At 39.3% G+C, this 23,914-nt stretch overlaps 1 protein-coding gene across 1 annotated transcript in view; it reads left to right on the top strand.

Moving 5' to 3' along the window:
• Positions 1-19,840, top strand: part of vwa5b1 (von Willebrand factor A domain containing 5B1) — a 32,082-nt gene extending 12,242 nt beyond the window's left edge. The window contains exons 9-22 of the mRNA XM_027144764.2: positions 1,200-1,310; positions 2,638-2,840; positions 5,001-5,115; positions 5,318-5,503; positions 6,667-6,865; positions 7,587-7,786; positions 10,776-10,971; positions 11,664-11,957; positions 12,062-12,199; positions 13,720-13,851; positions 13,996-14,064; positions 14,290-14,359; positions 16,152-16,272; positions 18,618-19,840. Coding sequence (XP_027000565.2) covers positions 1,200-1,310; positions 2,638-2,840; positions 5,001-5,115; positions 5,318-5,503; positions 6,667-6,865; positions 7,587-7,786; positions 10,776-10,971; positions 11,664-11,957; positions 12,062-12,199; positions 13,720-13,851; positions 13,996-14,064; positions 14,290-14,359; positions 16,152-16,272; positions 18,618-19,247 — 2,664 coding nt within the window. The 3' untranslated portion in view covers positions 19,248-19,840. The remainder of the gene's footprint in view (positions 1-1,199; positions 1,311-2,637; positions 2,841-5,000; positions 5,116-5,317; positions 5,504-6,666; positions 6,866-7,586; positions 7,787-10,775; positions 10,972-11,663; positions 11,958-12,061; positions 12,200-13,719; positions 13,852-13,995; positions 14,065-14,289; positions 14,360-16,151; positions 16,273-18,617) is intronic.
• The last annotated feature ends 4,074 nt before the right edge of the window (positions 19,841-23,914 follow it).

The raw sequence follows: 23,914 nt of genomic DNA, 5'->3' as shown, positions 1-23,914 counted from the left end.
GACTGAAAAAAAGTCACACGATCCAAAATTTAACAATTAAAGTCTGACAGTCGGTCGATCGATCGATGATGTTTTTGATATCCGACATTAAGCTGGAAGATCTAACAAACGTGGTAGATCTTTCTCACCTTCTACTAAATCTCTGCTTCAAGTTTCATCATTACGATTTTCTGTAAAATTATTATTATTATTATTATTATTATTATTATTATTATTATTATTATTTATTTAAAAAATATAAATATGATTTAAATTGATTAAATTATAAATTTAATAAATTATAAAAACCCTAAATTATCTTTATATATATTTTATTATATATAAATTATTTTACATATATATATATATATATATATATATATATATATATATATATATATATATATATATATATATATATATATATATATATATATATATATAGTGATACCATTTAGGAGCCGATTGAATTCCCTCAATTTGTGTAAACAGTAATCGTAATAATTTGCAAAATGTTTAATTTTTTCTTTTTTTTTCTTTTTTAATATCCAAGTAGTTTTGGAATCATCCACACTAACGAAGGTCTTCTGAAAATTGTATTGTTTTTAACTATTCAATTAATTTTCCTTCTTTAACAATAAATAGTTTACGTTTGAGACTTGCTCTTAATTTCGACGTTTGTGTCTGCGTTTGCTCCATGTTTAGTAATAGCTTTATAAGTTTACTATTGCTGCTGTAAGTGGAAAATTGATTAGACTATATTTAGATATTTACATTACATTGAGTTATCAGAAATCAGCTGAACGTTAAATTCGAAAGTGACGTAAATGACACACTGAAGCAACACCGGTCTTTTTAAACTGCTTGGCTTGTCGCTTTTGCGTGTGTGTTTTACATTTGTTTACAGATCGTAAATAGAACCTTTAATGTACTACGATATGGTGACACACTCTATAGAGCATTTCCGTTTCTATATAATGGTGTATTGAGATATAAGGAACAATTCTTGAGTGGCAGCTTTGACCTTTTCTCGGTTCTTCCTCTGTCCTTTTCATTCCATACCCAGTTCTTTCAGCTTTTATATTCTCTCTCTCTCTCTCTCTCTCTCTCTCTCTCTCTCTCTCTCTCTCTCTCTCTCTCTCTCTCTCTCTCTCTCTTTCTCTCTCTCTCTCTCTCTTGCACTCTCTGCGATCACTCATTCCTGGTGTTTATGTTGACAGGATGCCATGGTGGTGATCCTGAAAAGCCTTTTCCCCTCCTGCCTGTTCAATATTATCGGCTTTGGCTCAACGTTTAAACCGCTGTTCGCCACCAGTCAGAGTTATGATGAGGTACGGCACTGACCACCAGCTACAACACAAACAATCACCACAATCTGATCGATCTGATTTAAACACTGGGTGGAGGAATGTTTCATCCAACACTAGGACTTTTTAGCTCTTTTATTTTTGTACAGCTCATGCAACAACGATAAAGCTTCTGAATGTAGACGTGATATTACTTTCTGCTTAGTTTTAAGCAAGCAGCATGACCAGAATCCATTTCTAAACCGCTTGCCTTTGTGAAATGATTCACTCTATTATATATGCATTAGGAGTGTAACACGATGCCATCTGTAACCATATCTCTATCTCTTCGGTGCTCCAAATGGCATTATAGATATCTGGATTTTGAATTAAACCAGAATTGAACATGGCCTAAACAGGAAGCTGTGGTTTTTTTTTTATTTTGATAAAAATGACTCTGACAGGGGGGCACGGTGGCTTAGTGGTTATCACGTTCGCCTCACACCTTCAGGGTAGGGGGTTCGATTCCCACCTCCGCCTTGTGTGTGTGGAGTTTGCATGTTCTCCCCGTGCCTCGGGGGTTTCCTCCGGGTACTCCGGTTTCCTCCCCCGGTCCAAAGACATGCATGGTAGGCTGATTGGCATCTCAGCAAAATTGTCCGTAGTGTGTGAGTGTGTGTGAGTGAATGAGAGTGTGTGTGTGTGCCCTGTGATGGGTTGGCACTCCGTCCAGGGTGTATCCTGCCTCGATGCCCGATGACGCCTGAGATAGGCACAGGCTCCCCGTGACCCGAGAAGTTCGGATAAGCGGTAGAAAATGAATGAATGAATGAATGAATGAATCTGACAGTTCCTCAACTTCAGCTACATCATTCGAGTTGACAATTTGACTCAAGATATATGTTCAAGGTATATGTACAATGAATAAATAAATTTAATAAATATTTAATAAACCCGATTTGTCTTTGCCACTCAAACCTGAACCATTTCAAACCTCTATCCAACACTGGAGATCTCTGTTTACATAATTCTTAACCGTATACGGTGACAATGATACTTCCGACAACAGATTCTTGCATGAATCCATTTATACATAGGTTTCGATTAAAGATTTGGTCTTAAATGAGATATGACTAAAGAAACATCAGACATTAGACGATTCATTGAACCTGAATTGCTGAACAGTTGGTGGTTTGGCAAAATTTTGCTTGTCTAGACATGTTTTATTAGCAGGTGTGTGTGTGTGTGTGTGTGTGTGTGTGTGTGTGTGTGTTTGTAATAATTCCTTAGAGATGATATTGGTTAGTATGGTGTGCTTTCTGATGGTTTTGACCCTTGCTTCACTCTGATAAAAAGCATTATGACATCACAGGAAAGTTTAGGCACTGCGGGCGAATATATAAAGAAGATCCGGGCTGACATGGGTGGCACCAACATCCTGGCACCGCTCAACTGGGTCCTGAGGCAGCCGGTGCAGCGAGGTCATCCCCGCCTGCTCTTCCTCCTCACCGACGGAGCCGTCAGTAACATGGGCAAGGTCATCGAGCTGGTCCGCAGTCACGCCCGATTCATCAGGTACAAGAGCACAAGACTGTAGCTACAATATAGATTTCAGTCACTATAGACACTGTATACTGTAGGAGCTGATTATCTCCTATGTGTTTCATCTCACTCATGTTACACCAGCTTTCTCTCTCTCTCTCTCTCTCTCTCTCTCTCTCTCTCTCTCTCTCTCTCTCTCTCTCTCTCTCTCTCTCCAAAACCACAAAGATCACAAAGTCCAACCTTCAGAAATCATGAAGATAAAGCTTCACCTCTAATCTCTCACACTGAACACTCCTTCCTTAAGCGTTGCCCTATTTAAAAAAAATTCTGCTTTAAACTAACTTCGTGTTTTTCCTTATATATATATATATAAACCTGTTTATTATTAGGCTTAGATTACTGTGGCACATCTGACGAGTCCTTGTGTGTGTCATTACTATAGAAACAGTAATGTATGTGAAAATGCACATTAATATAAAGCTCTGTTTTGAATTAGGCTGTTTTTAGAAAGTGAATCAGTTTTTTTTTGTTTTTTTGGACCAATCAGAACTGAGAATTCATCGCTGCTGCGGTATGATATGTGATATTAACGAATGCCTTTTTTTTTTTTTTTTTTTTTTGATATTCACAAGTGATTTTCTTCACAAGAATTACAGAACTAGCATCATTATACTGTATTTACAGCATTTGGCAGAACCCTTATCCACAGCGACTTACATTCAACACCTCTCTTTTTTTTTCAAAATACAACCGAGGGTTAAGAGCCTTTCACAGGGACTCAGCAGCGGTAACTTGGTGGACGTGGGATTCAAACTCACAACCTTTTAATCGATAGTCTAACATCTTAAGCACTGAGCCACCACATTAAAGCAGAGTCGTCTTGCGTTGATAAGCAACTGAAGCACTTTCCTTGAGTGAAAAACACTCAAACCCACCCACACTAAGAGCCAATTTGACTCTTATAAAGAATGAACCCCATGCCGGGATTTCATTACGCTCACTCGGTCTGCCCGGACCCCCAAGGCATATGGCATCGTCCTTGCTTCGTATCAGCTACCGAGCAAACCCGACGTAATGAGCAAATAGTCCTGAATTTCGATCTCCATCTCCGATATATCTTGGAGACGTCACTGACAAAGCTAAAGGTCAAGCTGAGGTTTTAATCACTTGTGTTTTCCTCCATCTAGTATGCATGAGAGAACCCGAAATACATCCAAACATTAATCAGGCAAACAATCGAGAAGCCTGATTCACACTCTGTAAATATTGGAAATGAAATGTTAGGTTAACACAAAAGGTTATTCTATAATGATGAAATTTTGTATGAAAGTGCATTTTCCATTCAGAGTAAAAAAAATAAAAAATCATCAGCATCTTGTTAGTACGAGATATCTATCTGGTAATTATATAGACGGTAACATATTATTTGAAAAGCACTGAGCGACTACAAGAAAACGTCTTGTTGTGAGAAAAGTCTCATCTTTTAGGCTATATCGTAAAAAAAGCTAGATTTATTTATTTATTTATGTATTTATTTGTTTGTTTGTTTGTTTGTTTGTTTGTTTGTTTTGAAGCCGTTGAAATTTTTTCTCATAGTTTCTCATAATGACGTGATGTTTTCTTGGCAAAAGAGGACGGTTTCTCATACTAATGAATCGGTTTTCTCGTAATAACGAGATACTATCTCGTAATCCTGAGATGCTTTTTTTTTTCACAACAACGAGATCCTTTTGTCCTAAAAATGAGATTTTGTCCCATGGTCTCCAGAAAAAAGTGCAATGTTTTCTTGATGTTTTCTCATGAGATGTTTTTCTTGTGACTATGAGATACTTTGAGATGCTTTTCTGAAAAAAAAACAAAAAACAAAAACGAGATGTTTTACTCAGGATGACAAGCAGCTCTTATCGTGACAAGCTGTACAGTATTTCCTGCAATCTTGTATTTCTTCTGTATTTCTAACCTTTTTTCTATGGAATATTGAGATGCTTTTTTTGTTACAGCAGGATTTGTTTTGTTTTTTTTTGTAAAAATGAGATATTTTTTTTATTCTTTGTAAGAATTCTTTGCTTCCGAGGCTGTAATGTGCTTCCACAAGCCTAAAACATCCAGCTTTATATCAAATATTAGGCTTGACCTGCTTTTTTGTTTTTACATCTCAATATACTGTAAATGTGTCTGTTTGCTTTACAGGTGCTACACCTTCGGTATAGGACAAGGAGCTTGCAGGCGGCTCATCCAGGGCCTCGCGACCGTTTCCAGAGGTGCTTCTGAGTTCCTTGCAGAAGGAGATAGACTGCAGCCTAAGGTTTTTCCACACGCTGATATGTTTATCCTGCTACGAATGTCAAAGCCTTGCAATTAAAGCTTGGCTATAAATTACAATTAAAACAGTAGGACAAAAAAAAAGCACGCTGCTTCGTCTGTGATTTCAGACATCTTAATAATTACAGTCGACTTCCTTTAAAATGATCGTCCTGTGTTTGCACACGGGTTTGGAAATATTGCAGATGATTAAATGCCTGAAGATGATGATGGCACCTGTTCTGAGTGACATCTCCATCGAATGGCTCTATCCTGAGACCAAGGAGGTGCTGTTGTCTCCGGTGGGGTCGACGTACCTGTTTCCTGGTGACCGGTTGATTGGATACAGCGTGGTGTGCGACACGACACGCTATCACTCCAACCCCAAGTCTGTGAGTAAACCTCAACAGGGGTCCGCAATAACAAAACTGGGAGACTGCAGTAAAAATCGCTTGTTTATATTTAAACCCCAGTGCTTTCGTATTCTCGCTCAGTCAGATGTTGAATCTATTTCTGCAGCTCTGTCAGTCATCTTGTCTATAATTCAAATTCCAGGTTTATTATAGTGTACTCATTCTAATACATTATTGTTGCTATAGTAACAGCTCATTCATAGGGACTTACTGTACAGTATATAGTGCATATGTTCAACTAGCAAGGTTAATAAGAAGAAGAACATTTCCATATATGGTAATAAATGAGATTCAAAATACAATGAAGTTGTCTATTCCTCATACAGGCAGCACGGTATACAAACATTATATCTATAGATGATGTTTTGTCTCATATCGTGTCAGCCAGTGACGTTAAAGCAGCAGTATGTCATTTTTTCTAAGTATTGCAAATTATCACTTTTAATTTCTGATAGGTTTAGGACTGTTAAAGCCGTAAGGATACGAGGGGGGGGGGCTATGGCTTAGTGGTTAGCACGTTCGTCTCACACCTCCAGGGTTGGGGGTTCGATTCCTGCCTCCACCTTGTGTGTGTGGAGTTTGCATGTTCTCCCTGTGCCTCGGGGGTTTCCTCCGGGTACTACGGTTTCCTCCCCCGGTCCAAAGACATGCATGGTAGGTTGATTGGCATCTCTGGAAAATTGTCCGTAGTGTGTGAGTGTGTGAGTGAATGAGAGTGTGTGTGTGTGCCCTGTGATGGGTTGGCACTCCGTCCAAGGTGTATCCTGCCTCGATGCCCGATGACGTCTGAGATAGGCACAGGCTCGAGATGTTTGGATAAGCGGTAGAAAATGAATGAATGAATGAATGAATGAATGAATGTATGCTTATTAAAGAGGAATAGTGTGAAGAAAACACAAGCCTCCCATCCATCATGAGCAAAATGGAGTAATCACATCTCTGTGACTCTGCAGATTAGCACCTTTTTTCCTCTTCACTGTTAATCACTTACCACATTTCAGTTTTATCACCTGTTTTTTTTTTCCAAGAAGCTTCATTAGTATTTACCACCAATCCAACCCTCTTTCTTTCTTTCTTTCTTTCTTTCTTTCTTTCTTTCTTTCTTTCTTTCTTTCTTTCTTTCTTTCTTTCTTTCGTCTCAGGACAAGCGACGACGCTACAGCATGATGCGCTCCAATGACTCGGCCAGCTCCGTGTTCTACCACAGTCTGGAGGAGGAACCAGGGAAGAGCAGCACAGATGGGCACGGTGCTGCCCGGGATACAACAGGCACAATGTTTGACTCATACCAGAGCACCATGTCTGAAAGCAGCCCTGGCATAGTGGAACAGGATGGCATTGGTAATAACCTAGAACCTTTAAAACAACATGTCATCAAAGCGCTCAAACACGTCTGTGTACGGATCTTTGCTCCCTCACCGAGCGTGAGCAGAGGAGTACGGTTACATAGACGGATTGCTCTTGGTACTCGGGATGTGGCACTATGTATGTACGGATTGGTATTAGCACGGATATTGGATCGGATTTACATGCTAACAATTAACAATCGACTAAATACCCATCTTACTAAAGAGTGTACACATTAGTATAGCTGAAATGACTGTTCTGTAATACTGAAGGTTTCAAAAGACACTGAAATACAAAAAAAAAAAAGAAAGAAAAGAAATACATGGTCAGTCATATTTAAGAAAAAATATGACATAGTTTAGATAGATATATTTCATAAGCATGTATGGTAGAATAGATCAATGGTAAAACAGCAGTGTTGTGGATTTGATTGGCAGGATTTCATTTTATTCAGGGCTTGGAAAATCCCCACTCAAATCATGTTGAATGTACGAAAACTAATTGCGTTACTGTTATTCAATTCAATCAAATGGAACCAAAGGACAGATTAGAATTAAGTAAATTCATTGAGTTTTTTTTTTTTTTTTTAAAGCGTAATGATGTAAAATAGCTGCTGGTCCTCTAAGACTAGAAGATGAGAGAGTGATCTTGCCTTCTTCTGTTTACTTTTCTCTTTGGCTTAGTGATTGTTTAATTATGGAAATTCCCATCACAGGGACTATTATGAGCTCTTCTCCGAGAAGGCGTGCGTACAGCACCAATCAGATCGAAGACTATAATCCTGTAAAGAAAGCCTACACTTCCAGTGACCCGAGCTCAGTGGTGGGGAAAAACCCTCTGAGGAGATCCAAGGCTCAGGAGCTCATTGGACAGACGAGTCCAGATAATGGAGCCCAGTGGAAGGCAAACTATCAGGTTAGTAAGCCTTCAAAGCATTCAGATATTATACAAAGCTGTTACAGAGTCTCAAATAATTATTCACTCCCTTGAACTTAATTAGTTGTACGATGTTGATCTGTGTCCGATTCAAGTGTCATAAGATCTCGATATAAATAAACCTCTTCCTGAAAACTAACTAGAATTTACCTAGAAGGTAGAAATGATCTAAACAAACAGCAAGTAAGTAGGAATTTCTCTCTCACTCTCACTCATTTTCTACCGCTTATCCGAACTACCTCGGGTCACGGGGAGCCTGTGCCTATCTCAGGCGTCATCGGGCATCGAGGCAGGATACACCCTGGACGGAGTGCCAACCCATCACAGGGCACACACACACTCTCATTCACTCACACACTACGGAGAATTTTCCAGAGATGCCAATCAACCTACCATGCATGTCTTTGGACCAGGGGAGGAAACCGGAGTACCCGGAGGAAACCCCCGAGGCACGGGGAGAACATGCAAACTCCACACACACAAGGTGGAGTCGGGAATCAAGAAATATATAGAGATCTCCGTGGTGACTGTTTCCCCTGACCATTTCTTTAGCTGTGACATTAAGCCAACGAGACTAAACTTGTAGCTAACACATCAACACAACACTGTGAGAAATGATCTTACATCATTTTCAGGTGAAAAGAAAGTTTTTGTTGGTGTTTGTTATTTATTTTCCTACATGACAGGACTGATGTTGTATCTTAAAATTCTGTATCTTGGCTTTATTTCTGATTGATGTAGAGATCTCCTCAGCCAATTTCTCCAGTGCCATCTGTTGTAGATGAGCATCTGGCACGATGATAAGAGACTAAAGGAACAAAACTCTGAGGATTCCACTTTTTATTCACAGGAGTTTTTTTTTTTGATTACACTTCCAACCTCGAGTCCAGTCTCTGAACCGTTTAATCCTCATCCTATCACATCCATGCACAAATATAGGTTTGTCTATTTGGCACAGCAGACTATTCCCTGGACAATTATGTCAAGACTGGAATTTAAAATACAGAATGAAATTCACATCTCAGACAGACTGGCTTCCAGGGTTAGACACTGGTAATGACTTCCACATTCCCGGTAATACAAAATCTCCTTTGGTTCAGTTGACATGAAGGGAAAAAAAAAACGGTTTATTGGCTGTCACGGAAAGATGTGTCATTGCTGCAATTGCCGTGGCACTGGAGAGATAATGAGGTGACAAAAATATGCCCGACCCAAAGAGGAACTTGAATGCAATCAAGAATACAAAGCAAGGATGTGATTCTCCTCCTCCTCCTCTTCTTCCTAACAAGGACCATCTTTATGCACCAATCTCAAAGATCTGAACAAGTGTGTGAGAGTGAACGGATCTTACTCACGAGTATATATTTTATTAAACCGGAGCGTGTTTCAGCCTGTCACATTTAAAAAAGAAATAAAACTGGTGAGAAAATTTGAGATATATTTAATACTATTTGTCAATTTTAATGAGGGGGGCACGATGGCTTAGTGATTAGCAACTTAGTGGTTAGCATGTTCGCCTCACACCTCCAGGGTAGGGGTTCGATTCCCGCCTCCGCCTTGTGTGTGTGGAGTGTGCATTTTCTCCCCGTGCCCGATTTCCTCCGGGTACTCCGGTTTCTTCCCCCGGTCCAAAGACATGCATGGTAGGTTGCTTGGCATCTCTGGAAAATTGTCCGTAGTGTGTGAGTGTGTGTGAATGAGAGTGTGTGTGCCCTGTGATGGGTTGGCACTCCGTCCAGGGTGTATCCTGCCTCGATGCCCGATGACGCCTGAGATAGGCACAGGCTCCCCGTGACCCGAGATGTTTGGATAAGGGTGTAAGAGTGTATCCTGCCTTGATGCCCAATGACGGCTGAGATCCCCGTGACCCGAGGCAGTGCGGATAAACGGTAGAAAATGAGTGAGTGAGTGAGTGAGAGAGAGAGAGAGAGAGAGAGAGAGAGAGAGAGAGAGAGAGAGAGTCAATTTTAATGCAATCCTTGTTTATTTCTACTGCATGTCATGATATTATTCAGTACAACGAGTCACAGGTTGTTAATACTTCACTATAATGCATTTCTATTCATATATCACTTAGGGGCTTTTAATGAATAAGCTTTATTATTCAATAACAATTGAGTTTTTGAGTGGCATCACTACATGTGGTGTAACAGCATTTTACCTTTTACAAGTCTCTCTTGGAAATAAGTAAAGAGAACAAATATTGTCAGAATGTTATAAACACCTTTCCCCCCCTCAAAGGTTTTCTCAGAATGTGCAAAACCACCACCAATTATCTTGTAAGATCATTAACCAAATACTCTATACTTAATTAAAATGTTGGTACGGTCAGCTATAAAGTAATCTCAGTCTTAGATGCTTAGATAATCTTAGATCTGATATCTTTTGTATTCTTTTCTGACCACGAGCTTCAGAATGAGAAATATGTGCGATCGTTTTTACAAACCTCAAGCTAGAAAAACGAAAACGCTCAAGAAATCGCAGGTTTACAATCAGAGATTTTCAAGGAATCTTTGGTAATTAAGTAGACAATGTTTGCTGACAAGCTCCAAAAAAAGCTCTGTACTACTGTAGGTCTCTTCTAAAGAAGGCACGGCACATCTTGCCCAAATTTATAATAGACGCTATTATCAAGATTACGGTGGCCGAGCTAGCTGCATTGTAGCTCAAAATTCAAATCCCTCGTTCAGCTCCACAATTCAGTGACTAGATCACAAAACGAGAATGCTGCGGTTTAGGAAGGAAGAGAAGCTTCTGAAATTGACAAGCAAATGGAGATACTTCCTTGTCGTCATTGTCTGCTTGCAGAACCTATGACACTAAGAGTTTTTCTCCGAGAACCTTTTGTGAAGAGAATGTCACCAATTTAAAACTCACTACCCCTCTGCTTTAGGGCTAGATCATAATCACATGATATCATACAAACCACGAGAATGCTATAACAGCTCTTATTGTTCTCCACACGCAGCCTCAGCTGGCCAGCCTATGTGCCACTTTGTCCAAAGGCCACGGACGCCCACTGCCTGACGAACCCAATGGAGACATTGAATCACAAGAAACCCAGGTGGACCCCAGTATGCAGGCAGCCACCCGCGGCCACAACAAGGAGAACGGCTCCAAATCCTCCAGCGACAGCCCTTCCCTGGGCAGCACTGGAGAATCAGGTCAGTCCAATTACAATGAACCACCGTCCAGATCAATAGTGTCAGGACGAATGAGCTGAAAACTGCAATTATATCTGGGGTTTGAGAGGTTCTGTGGTCTGGTGACACGGCGTGTAGTGAAAATAACGGCTGATTGGCATGATTGCTGGGGGTTCCATTAACTGGCAGGGAAAGGCCATGGAAACACTGGGGACATGAGAATTCAAATCCATACTTCATAATAAACCACAAAGACCAATACGTCATTTAAAGACATAGAAAACAATAGATAGAAAGAATATACCCAAGTTTTTTAGTAGCCAGCCCAAGCCTGTACTTTTATACCATTCTTTGTATTTTTCTCACAACCACTGATGCTCATAGTTCAACAACAATAAACTCCAATATGCTTTAAACCATTCGTTTAATAAGCTTTATTTTGTTTTAAGCAAATAAGACAATGTGGAAATATATATATATATATATATATATATATATATATATATATATATATATATATATATATATATATTCATACTTGATAGAGATTAGTTGTTAGCTCTGCTAGCCCCATTTATAGCTTGGTTACTACAACAAATAATCTTTTTGAGTAAAATGCCTGATCCCTGCACTCTTGCTGCTGTGATTATAAGCTTCAAAATGGAATCAGGTGTCAGATGTTCAGATGTTTGTTTGGGTTTTTTTGCTTGCAGAGGGCTACAGTCACCAGCTCTGTGAAGCAGAATCGCCTCAAGACCCACATGCTCCAGACGTCAAACCCATAAACAAAGGTAAAGGAGACTGCAAAGCAGTTATCTCGGGACTGCTGTGTGGGAAAGCTGTGAAATGGGAGGTGTGCTTCGACATCGATCCCTACCTGAAAGGGCGTGAGCGAGAGGAAAAGGTTCACGAGGATCTGTGGAACGAAACCTTCCATCATTTGGCTGCAAGATCGATTATTCAGGACTTTGAACAGATGGCTAATAAAGAGTGTGAGATCGAGCATGGTAAGAAAGTGGAGCGTTCTGCTCTGTTCTTTAGTCTTCATCATTGTGTGTCTCTAAATTATCCAAAAAAGTCTAAGTAATCACGTCTGTCTCCTTTCTCTCAGGTTCTGGTAGACGCTATCAGCTGTACGCCATACAGAGTAGCAAAGCTTGCAACATCCTCAGCAAATACACAGCCTTCGTGCCCATTGATCTAGACAGCAATGAATATTTACCCATTTCTATTGACTTTCTTTCTGCTGGTGAGCCAAATCTTTGTTTCCTTGATATGCTTTTTTTGTACTTTCTGTCATTATGTCAGTGTCTCTACTGGAGTCCTGAGATTTTGCCAGAGGAGACCAGGTCTGATCTTCACTTCCTTCATGTGAGGGAAGAACAGGATTGGACTTATTCTATCAGAATAAAATACTGAAGTTATGTCAGCTGTCATGTATACAGTAGATGTAAGTTTTACCTACATAAAACCCAATGTTGCAAATACAGTACCATTGAAATATAATTTGCACTTTATGCTATTTTTACATGCAAATTGTCAGATGCCGAGTCGATCCCTTATTGGGTCCTGCTCTAACTACTCGTCTTAGTTCAGAGCGAAAGCTGATATGTGTTGTGTACATTCAAGCATGCTAATTTATAGCTGAATGCTCTGTCTGTGTATTAGCATTACACATCTTCAGGGTGACGCACAGCAGCTCTGGGACATGTTATTAAGTAGTTTTCTCCTTTGACGCAATTAAATTTTCCTCCATTTCCAGCCAGCCTGGCTGCAAGGGGCGTGGGGGAGGGGGGGGGGCAGAGAGGGCCTGGGCCCACCCAATCAAAGGCTTGGCCCACCCTGGCCCCACACCACATAACAGCCAATCACAAAATTGGTGCGATATTCAATTCAGCTCGAGATACGTTATTTTCTAATTTCTGCCCAACCCCCTGTTTTCCCTCCTAGACAGACAGACAGACTTAGCTCATTCATTCACACATACGCAACCTTTTGGTCACAGTAACTTTATTAGAACTTAGTGAACTTGACTAACACACTATATATAGCCTAATAAAATACAACATGTACAGATTTATTTGCATTTCTTTTTTCTTTGCAGCAATGAGGTCGGAGAAATGGATGAGTTCCGATGGTGTCAAAAGCACAAATACACCCAACTCAAAAATGCAGTAACGAATGATTTAAACAGGGCGAATCCTTACCAGTCGGTTCTGAAATCATACCCCCGAACTCTATGGAGGGAGAGAGATGTTTTTCGGCCGCTTGGTATCAGTCACGGCCGTGGCTTGAATATTCTGTAGATTGCGATGCCAGAATACAGTATCAAACTGCTTACTTCTAACAATCTAGTGCTAAAGCAGTTAGCAAAATATTTAACCTTTATTCCTTACATACTATTTCATGTATGTTTGAATTTATGACTACTTGATAAAGTCTGTATTAAAGACTTTCATTTGTAAAAATGTTATTTAAGAGAAACAAAAATCAGCTTTCCTTGCCAGAGGACCGTTTCCCTTGGGATTGGAAAATCTCCCGATTTCTAAGCAATCAAGATTGGCAAGTATTGCTAATTAATGGATGCCTGCAGCAGTCCTTGTTTATTCCCCAAAAGGAAGCAGTAGGGAAGATTGCCAGACTTTTTGTGGAGGATTTTGGATCATATAAAAGTTGTTCTGAAGTGAGAAAAATACAGGAATTAAGTTGCACACGCTCCCCACTATGTCGATTACTCGATGCTAATATCAGTCATGTGTTTTTTCTCAGGGGAAGATAGGAAGGGTAGATCACATTCGAGCCATCGCTCAGGAAGCAGAAAGAGCCGCGGTTATCCGGTGGGTTTGGGCCACTCACAGTCTGACTGCCTGGTTGATGGAGAAGACCAAACTACTCCAACATGTAAGATCATCTTCATCTGTCATGACATCACTTCTGGTCACTTCATCTGTTCACATTCAGATTCTGAGCGGAGGATCAAACGATATCAAATGATAAAGAAAAATATAAAATGAGTCTAATCTAATCTGTGATTTTTATCCCCAGTTGAAGACAAAGCCTCTCCTTGTAACACTCCTTCATCAGCTGGATGGGAAAGGTTCAGCTTTACAGAAGGTATGGTTTCCTGGCACTATAGCAGTAATAAACCTGAAAGCACTGTTAAGTGCACACTCACACTCTCTCACTCTCACTCACACACACACACACACACACACACACACACACACACACACTACAGGGAGTACTGCTGCTTAAACTGAACATCCAACCCATTTGTAGCTATTTTTTGAGGAACGAGTGCTGGAGGCTAACCTGTTGCCACCTCTCTGTCTGTTTCAGCCTCTCAGAGGAGTCCGACTGTGACATCAGACCATTTGCAGAGATCAGTGGAAAGCCTCTTCTCAGCCAGGTGGGTACAAGTGGCAGAGATAAAGAATGACCACACTCTGAGTCAGGGATAGATTGGAAAACGAAGAACCTCCGAGTTCAGGAGAGAGAGATATTGGAAGTAAATGACAGAACCCCAGTTTTCAGTGCACTTCCCTTTGCTTGTAAATGTCATTCATTTTTGAGAGGAAATAAGGTGGGGGGGGGGGGGGAGAGACACCCTCCAAAACAGTCCAATCTTACTCGACTTAGCTAACCACAGACTGTAACAAAGAAACTAGAAATTACCTGCAGTCTTGCAGCCTGTTCTTATGGTGCAAATGGATGCAGATGTAAATTACATTGCAGACACTGACACCAGACAATCTACGATTTGATTACATGCATTTTGATTGCTTTATGACAAACAAATCCAGCGTGGAAAGTGTTTCCATGTAGTGCAACGGTAAAGCGTTCATCTAGAAGCTGTTTATTTCGTACTCATTTCCTCCATCTCAGTGGTGCATTTTGATTGATGTTTCCGATGTTGTTGTCAATCAAATAAAAGTTCGACATGGAGAGTGTTTCCATGTGGTGCATCAGAAAATCACAAAATTCAGATTAGGACAATGTCACACTTTAACACGCCTGTGAACCCCAAAACATTTACAGTATACACAAATATAATCTTGTCTGTATTTTCAGTTTTTTTTCTGAATTAAAACCTAAATTATGGGGGGCACGGTGGCTTAGTGGTTACACGTTTGCCTCACACCTCCAGGGTTGGGGGTTCAAGTCCTGCCTCCGCCTTATGTGTGTGTGGAGTTTGCATGTTCTCTCCGTGCCTCGGGGGTTTCCTCCGGGTACTCCGGTTTCCTCCACGGTCCAAGGACATGCATGGTCGGTTGATTGGCATCTCTGGAAAATTGTCCGTAGTGTGTGAGTGTGTGAGTGAATGAGAGTGTGTGTGCCCTGTGATGGGTTGGCACTCCGTCCAGGGTGTATCCTGCCTCGATGCCCGATGACGCCTGAGATAGGCACAGGCTCCCCGTGACCCGAGAAGTTCGGATAAGCGGTAGAAGATGAATGAATGAACCTAAATTAGTGCTGTATTAGATCCTGGAATCAAACATTTGAGTCTAACATCTCTACTTTGTTCTTTGTCGTTATATTTCTCATTAATATGTCGGATGCCACCAAAAGAGTCAATATACTGTAAAAAGATATATATCCTTACAGTATGTCTGAAATGATTGAAATGTGTTCTCCATTGTAATTACACCAGCAAACATATCGGCATGGCACTGCCGCTAACTAACAACAGATAAATTAGGAAATCATAACACACAAGAGATTCAGATTGATGTGCAAAAGTCTGCATCCTCAGTGTAAACCATAAAATCTTGTCACAAACCTTTTTTTTTAATTAATTTATTTTTTTGTGAAAACCTATGAGAGCCAGTTGTGGTTATATTGTCTTGTTGGTTGTTTATTTTGTCTGAAACGCTACTCATGCTGCTTTCTGTCACGGGTGATATTCATCGATGTTTACGTCTCGAGTATGTTTACGTCTCGGTCTTATCGATCGAGGTCGAAGAGCTTGAGCAGAGCGTGTATTTACATGTAATACGATTTGAAAGACGGTTGCTTATCCACTTATATGTGATGTATATTCAATACCAAATTCTCAGTAGTGCCTTCAGCCTATAAGCTGTAACTAAAAGTGTGCTGTTTGAAGCTAAATTATTCCACAGACTCATGTTGTGAGGAATGAGGTTTACCTTTGGTGGTTCTTCATGTTTTTTCGATGTTTTTTTTCCCTTCTGTTCTTTCAGGTTGAGCCTCAGCAGAACACGGCTCCTGACTAAAGCAGCCCGGGGCTTTATGTGCCGTGCACAAAGTAAAGCTGATTCAGTGGGAGAGAGTGATAATGACAACAAGGACTACATTCCTCTGGTTTGTAGTGTTTCAGTCTGTACAACTGTAGTGTAGATGTGTAGCTTGTATGTAAAAATAAATAAAGAAATAAAGAAATAAATCTGTGTCTAAAATGGAATTAAATCTTACAAAGCAGAGCATAGATAAATGTAATTGCAAAATGTAATTACAAAAATGTGAAACATTTTCCAACAGTGATCAGTGATCATCAGCACTTGCTTATATAATATAATGAGCAGAATAAATATATAAATACATCAGGATGTAACTGGATCGGGGGATGTGGTAGCCTAGTGGTTAAGGTGCTGGACTACCAATCGGATGGTTTTGAGTTCAATTCCCATGTCCACCAGGCTGCCACTGCTTGGCCCCTGAGCAAGGCCCTTAACCCTATGATATGTATATATATATATATATAATAATGTGTATATATATATTGTTTTATTGACCAAACTACTACAAATTTAACCTTTTAATTTTTTTTTTTTTTACCTTTCTATACATACAAACAAACAAACAAACAAATAAATAAATAAATTCTGCACCACAGTGATCATATTATAATATTTATATATTTAATAATTGCAATATTTTCAAAGTTTTCTTTTGTATTAAGGTTTCCAAATGTTTTTAATTTGTAACTACATATAAAAATCTATGGCCTATTTAGCTCAGACTCAACCTCCAGTTCTGACATTCGCCACGTTCCTCAGGTTATAAATCAGATGTATTTTTCTAGTCGATGTTGTAGACTGATTGATTTCAGGATGAATTTAATGCATATCATCCCATGTAATTGTTACTGAAGCCTAACAAATCGTACAGGCTGATTTATGAGTAAAAAAGGTCCCAGAAATCTATTTACACGCCTATTTACAGAACCGCCATGTTCAGCTTTCACTACAGATTAGTCGATACTATCAGAGCATGAAATCTCTGTAATCGGATCAATCAATTTTCTGTATAGACTCTTTAAGCAATTACTGAAAGTTTTTCGCTTCGGGCTCTTGGACTTTATTGCACAAATACAAGATTTTCTTTCAAAAACCGGCAAAAAGAATAAGCGATATTACAAAAATTGTAATAACATAAAAAACAAATTTGTCACAGTTTCTCTTTGTGTTGTTCAGCAGCTCAGAACTTCAGTACAGTGTGTAAGTAAAATCAGGAAGGCTTTCTTTCATTATTACTCGGAGACTCCTCCCCCTTTCACTTGACCACGCCCACTGTGGCTCATACAATAGAGTCTAATGTAACAAAGTAAAGCAAGCTTCCAAGGCGATCCCAACAACTTTCTTCTAATATATGTTTTTACAAGGTTTTAGAAGGTTAAATCCTAGAAGAAAGATTTCCTAAATAAATGAGATCTTTTGCATAATAACCAGAAGTTTTTGCATAATAACGAGATGCTTTTGTGTAACAATGCTATGCTGTTCTTGGCATAATGAGATGTTTTTCATATGACGAGTTTCTGTATTCTTTTTTTCAGATTTCAGATTCGTTTTTTTGTGTAATTTTATGAATTTCTTAAAGGACGAGATGATTTCTGAATAATAAGATATTCTCTCGTACTTTGAGATACCTTCGTCTTAATAACGAGATGCTAACTGTTACACTAACGTGATGATTTTATTGCAGTAAGATATTTCTTGTAGAAACAATTTTTTCTCGTAATAACAATCAGATTGATAAGATTAAAAAAGATTAATAAGATAATTTTCAATCCATTCTCATTTTTTTTTATTCTTGAGCTAAATGCAAAAGTTAGCACACCTTTAGGATAAGATGGAGATAAATTACAGAAAGACATTACAGTGTCCGGCTTCAGTGATGTTCTTTCATTGTTAAAAAAAATGATGACATAGCGTATGATAAAATATTAACCCAGGAAAAAAAAATCGGGTAGTATTTGTTATGCTTCTTAAAATGACAGGGTTTCTTTCATGCAAAAGTTACAGAAATGAATGGAACACGATGGCTGAAATTGGTCAGTCAGTTTCAGCTGAGGGCGTCACTATGTACTGTAGCTGCTCCTAAAATGTGTGCGACTGTTGAATCTGAAGTTAAATGTCACTTGGTCTCTATAGTCCTGTCAGGCTAAAATAATGTTGACAACCAGGCAGCAATTAGCTCTAATGATTTATTGAAAAAGAACAGACTGAAAAATATAGGCACAGAAGTGGTTTGGGAAGTTTTATTTTCTTTTATCTAAGCTGGTCTATAAGAATATATAAGACCCAAAGCAGAAGAAACATCAAAAATATAAAACATCAAAAAATATTGTAGTGATCACATGATGGTCACACTGGACGCTGCTTCAGCTCCTCCATCAACCTTCCTTACGTTACTCTTGACTTTTGCAGGTGTCTCTGCAGCTCTCCTGTGGTGCATTTATCCTGGACGCTGTATTTTGCGAGGCCATCAACGTCCCCATGGACAAGTTGAAATGGACATCACCGTTCACCAGCCACAGACTCAGCCTCCCGCACCTTTCTCACTCCCACAGCAGCAGGAGAACCGACAGCCTGGAGGTCCATTATAGCTGTTCACCTCCACCTAAAGAGTCTGATCTCTGTGAATCTGAGGATATTGGACCTCGCAGCCCTCAAACCGAAAGCAGCTCATCTGGTTTTTGCGAGGCATCGTTCTCTCCCAGCTATTCACAATCTGACAGCGGACGAGGGTCTGATTTTGGGAGCTTGGAGACACCGGTTTCACCTGGAGGCATGCTGAGGGTGGCACAAGAGCCAGAGGGTATGGTGTGGGCTACGGCCGTGGCCTTGGCATGGCTGGAGAACAACTCTGCGAGCTACTTCATTGAATGGGAGCTGATTGCAGCCAAAGCCAGCTTGTGGCTGGATGCACAGGTTGTACCTGAGGGACGAGAACTGGCAGCGGTCAAGGCTGCGGCCAATCAGCTCTTCATCATCCTCAGACACTGGGACGAGAACCTGCAGCTCAACATGTTGTGCTACAACCCCAACAGCATGTAGATCACTAAAGTACGCTGCTGATTGGCTGGAGATTTGGTGAATTTGGGATTTTATCCTGTACAGCATCATGTGTCTGGTTATACAGTACGTGATCCAAACTCCATGCAAGTGATAAAATGACTTGTGATGTGATCATTATACAGTATACTCAGAGCTCTTGCACCTTTGCATTCTTTTCTTTACGGAAATGAAAACATTACGTTTTCATTTGTTCGTCATATTACATATTACAAAATGCTGCAGTGACCCAATAGCTTCTATGAACACCAAAAAAGATAACATCTATCATTAAAAGCTCTGGGCGGGCATATTAAACTTTGGTGCACCGGAAGAGCGATAATTTGATGGTAAATTATTTATAACAGCAATTTTATGCAAATTAGTAGATGGTTGTGACAGCTGATGTGGATCCTGTTTGCACATCCATTCAGGGATGTCGCACGGACGCTGAGGATGAAGGAAGCGATCGTTTGTCAGAAAATCTTTTGAAGGAAAAAAAAACTAATCAGGATGTAACTGGAACAGGGGATGTGGTAGCCTAGTGGTTAAGGTGCTGGACTACCAATCGGATGGTTGTAAGTTCAATTCCCATGTCCACCAGGCTGCCACTGCTGGGCCCCTGAGCAAGGCTCTTAACCCTCAGTTGCTCAAGTTGTATAAAATGAGATAAAAATTTCATTTGCTCTGGATAAAGGCATCCGCTAAAATGTTTGTGTTTTGTCTCGGAGCAGTTTTGTAAATGTATTTCGATTTCGTGAACTGCTTCGTTCTTGTGATGAGTAAAGCACATATTTGTGTGCCGGTTAAAAAAAACAAACCAAAAAAAAAAAACAACAACAAAAAACAAGGCTGTTTCATCGATGGTTATCCACTCAACGTTCTTACAACATTCTGTGGATATTCTTGTAATTGTGGCACTGAAGGATCAACAGACGTTTCAATAAATGCCTGCTTCTGCTGTAAAAGCTAGCAGTAATACAGTATAATATTAACCATGCAGTGTTATTTGATTTCACCTGGAGACTTAACAAGATGTCAAATCGTTGCTGAGACGGCACTTCCTGTCGAGTGCTCTCCAGTCTTAAGTGCCTGACCCAGTCGAACCATGATGTGTTATTTTTATTTAGTTATTCTGTTATGCCACGTGAAGGTTTTCTCATGTGCTGGTTACTAGTGTATTTATGGAATCTGTTGTTGCTGATTTTGTCCATTATTTGATTAACGAGAAATATTCTGCGATGCGTTATAGACATAAATGGTTGCTGTTGTTGTTTTTTGTTTTGTTTTTTTTCCCCTTATTTATTTAATTTATTATTATTAATAAATAAATATTTTCCATGCAAGATTGTAACTATCACTCAGGTATCCCTGCTGTGTAGGTTGAGTCCCTGTGGCGAGCATGAGTACGTCGATGCATGAGTTCGTCCGAGAGTCACCGCCGATGTGTAACGTTTTGCTCGTGAACGTGATCGCTGGAAAAAACGTGAACTCTATGTTTGAGGTCAGTCGTGTTTATCATGCGCTTTGTCGGCTCGCTGTTGTGCCTCTCGTGCAATGACGGAGTGTGTAACTGCATGTATTAAAGTCTTGCTGCTGAGTAAAATTGTGACAAAGTGTGTCTGGTTATTAATAGAAATAAATAATCAACAACCGTTGATTGAAATAATAAGAAGTTATTTTCCTTATAGCAACATGTCTTGATGTTTTTATTCGCTTACCACATCAATTTGCCAAGACGGACAATTCAAATATAAATAGATGTTGCACTATTTATCCAGTTATAAATTTAAGGTAATGGAACCTGCATGAATCAAGGATCTCTCTCTCTCTCTCTCTCTCTCTCTCTCTCTCTCTCTCTCTCTCTCTCTCTCTCTCTCTCTCTCTCTCTCTCCCTCTCTCCCTCTCTCTCTCTCCATCACTAATTGTCCAATAAACATCTTCTCCCAGAAATCCTATCCAATCAGAATCAAGAATTCAGCAGTTCTGTAGTATAAAAAACATAGCTTTAATTATAAAATGTTTACATGTCGACATTATTATTATTATTATTATTATTATTATTATTATTATTATTATTATTATTATTAGTAGTAGTAGTAGTAGTAGTAGTAGTAGTAGTAGTAGTATTTTTATTATTATTAATTAATTATTTTTTTACAATTTGTATTATTGATATTATTGATATTATTATTATTTATTTTGTTTAATAATAATAATAATCTTATTCTATCCTATCTATTTTTTCCTTCCTTCCTTGTTTTTTACATGTATCTATTCTTGCTCCTACTTATTATTCTTTTTTTTGTTTCCTTGATCTTCTTCTTCTTCTTCTTCTTCTTCTTCTTCTTATTCATTATTATTATTATTATTAGTCTTGCTTGTACAAGTCTTACACCTTTGATAAGCTGCTCTGCGTCCCACATTTTTTAGCATTATAAAACAACGTAAACAGGATTTAAAGTGTTACCACATTCTGGACACCATAACACTTTGTAATAAAACTTAAAAAATCTTTTGGTCCACTTTACTCAGTCAGAAAAGCAATACATTTTGTAACCAGCAGATGCTGCACCACACTTTGACAAGCACAAGAGAGATGGAGGAGTTGATTTGGTTGCAAAATGATGAATCGTATGCTTAGAGATTCGATCCTAACTCTCCTTTCATCCTGCCTATAGTCTGTATTTCAAACCCTGACATTTATGTGAACTTAGAGAAATCTCACACGTACAGAATTTCTCTTTATTTCTCCCTCCTGCTGGAATGTTGTCTTGGTAACTGTAATGCGCTGTAACCAATTTAAAGGGGCAGTTTGTCATGTCTTAAGGCCTCTGCTTACGGCAAGGAAAGTCACAATGGCAATGAAAACACTGACCCCCATCAAATATGTTGGAATTAGACTTGTGTGTGTTGAGTTTTTGGAACAAGAGGTGGAGCTCATTTCAGGGCCAGAAAAAATCTAAACAAAAACTAAGATTTATTGCAAATTTAAATTTAATTTAATTAAGTTTCAGAAATTTGCTTTAATAAGAAGTACCTAAGATAAATTTCATGAAAGAGAATATTAAACCCCCCCCCCCCCCCACACACACACACACCTTGATGTATTTCTAAATGAACAGCTGGGCACAGATGTTAAAAGACATGTCAGCATTTTTGGTTATCATTTTTACATCTATATCTACACAACTACAAAAAACAACAACAAAAAACACGGCACTTTATTGGAATATTCCAGAAGAGCTTTTTTTTGTCTTTAATAAGTAAAGTTAAAGTTTTGTGTTTAATATATAAAATGATGCTAAAAAACACTGCCATGGCATAAGAGGAATAAATACTTGTGGATGTTCCACAGCTTAAAAAAAAAACTGCAACTATAAAGAAATCAAAGGTATAACATGATATTAAATAATAAAATAAATGTAATTGTTAATATATTGCTGCAGTATACAAGGAATAAAACACCTGAGGAAAATTCCAGAAGTAACATCATAGAGATTACAGTAAATAACACATTACATCATCCCTGTTGTGGATTTTTGTAGAAAGAAGAATTTATTTTTTTTGAAATAACTTGTATGGCAGAGTCTGAAAAATAGCTATTATCTAACCAGATAAAAAAAACGGTCAGCTTTGATTTCAGAGTGTCTTCAAAAGCAAGAAAACTCATTTTCTGCCTGATCAGAGCTGTGTGGGTGTGTCACAGGGCAAGACGGGCAAAAGGATTGTCAGCGGTGTCTCCATGGCAACAGAAAACCCCAGCATTTCCTATAGCGATAGTATTTCAAAAGCTAGTGACCGGAATTATTTGTTTATCTCAGTGCTGCTGTTGATGTTGATGATGTTGATGATGATGATGATGATGATGATGATGGTGATGATGGTGAGCAGACCCCAGAAAATCAGATGCGTGGCTGAACACACCCTTTCCTGTAAGGAACAGTAAGATTGTGTGTGAGGAAAAAAAACGACTCTGATTAACAGAGGATCATATCGCAAGCCACATTGCTGCCATTGACACTGAGCGCTTATGTCAATGGGGGCAGCTACATGAGCCGTGACTAAGCCTTTATGGTGTGTTAGTGTCCTGCCAGGCATGCAGATGATCTGATTTACCGGCCGAAGTCTTTGTTACTGTCTCAGCACCATGTTTAGGTGAAATTCTAAAAGGTCATGACAACTTATTTACCTAGTACAGATCCAAGCAGCTCTGTGTTTTAAAACGAATTACCAGAGATAAAGAGACGTGGCCTCGGACAGACAGCGAGATGAGATCAGACACGTACATAACAAAGCTTTGATGATGCTATCAGTAGTACAGCATGATGAAACAGAGACGTGTGTGTGTGTGTGTGTGTGTGTGTGTGTGTGTGTGTGTGTGTGTGTGTGTGTGTGTGTGTTTGGGTGAGGGGAGGTTAAACCTAAGCTAATCAATCCTCGTTAAAACAAAAATGATCTTCAGGATGTTCTCTGTGTCATCACTGGTGCAGAAATCAAAGGCAGCTGCTATGTTCAGATCTGCTTTGAAAGTGTGTCTCATTCAGAGCCTGTTCACCGAAGCCACACAACACGCCTCTCAACTGTAAACTCTAATCTGCTCCAGAAGCTTCTCCAGCCTTCACCTTTCTTTGCTGTTGCAGAACTAAGGACTAGCGTATTCTCCTGTC

This window comes from Tachysurus fulvidraco, chromosome 23 (genome assembly GCF_022655615.1).
Source record: "Tachysurus fulvidraco isolate hzauxx_2018 chromosome 23, HZAU_PFXX_2.0, whole genome shotgun sequence".
NCBI classification, from domain to species: Eukaryota; Metazoa; Chordata; class Actinopteri; order Siluriformes; family Bagridae; genus Tachysurus; species Tachysurus fulvidraco.
The sequence above is the reverse complement of the archived record's forward strand: the minus strand, read 5'-3'. Positions and strand labels throughout refer to the sequence as shown.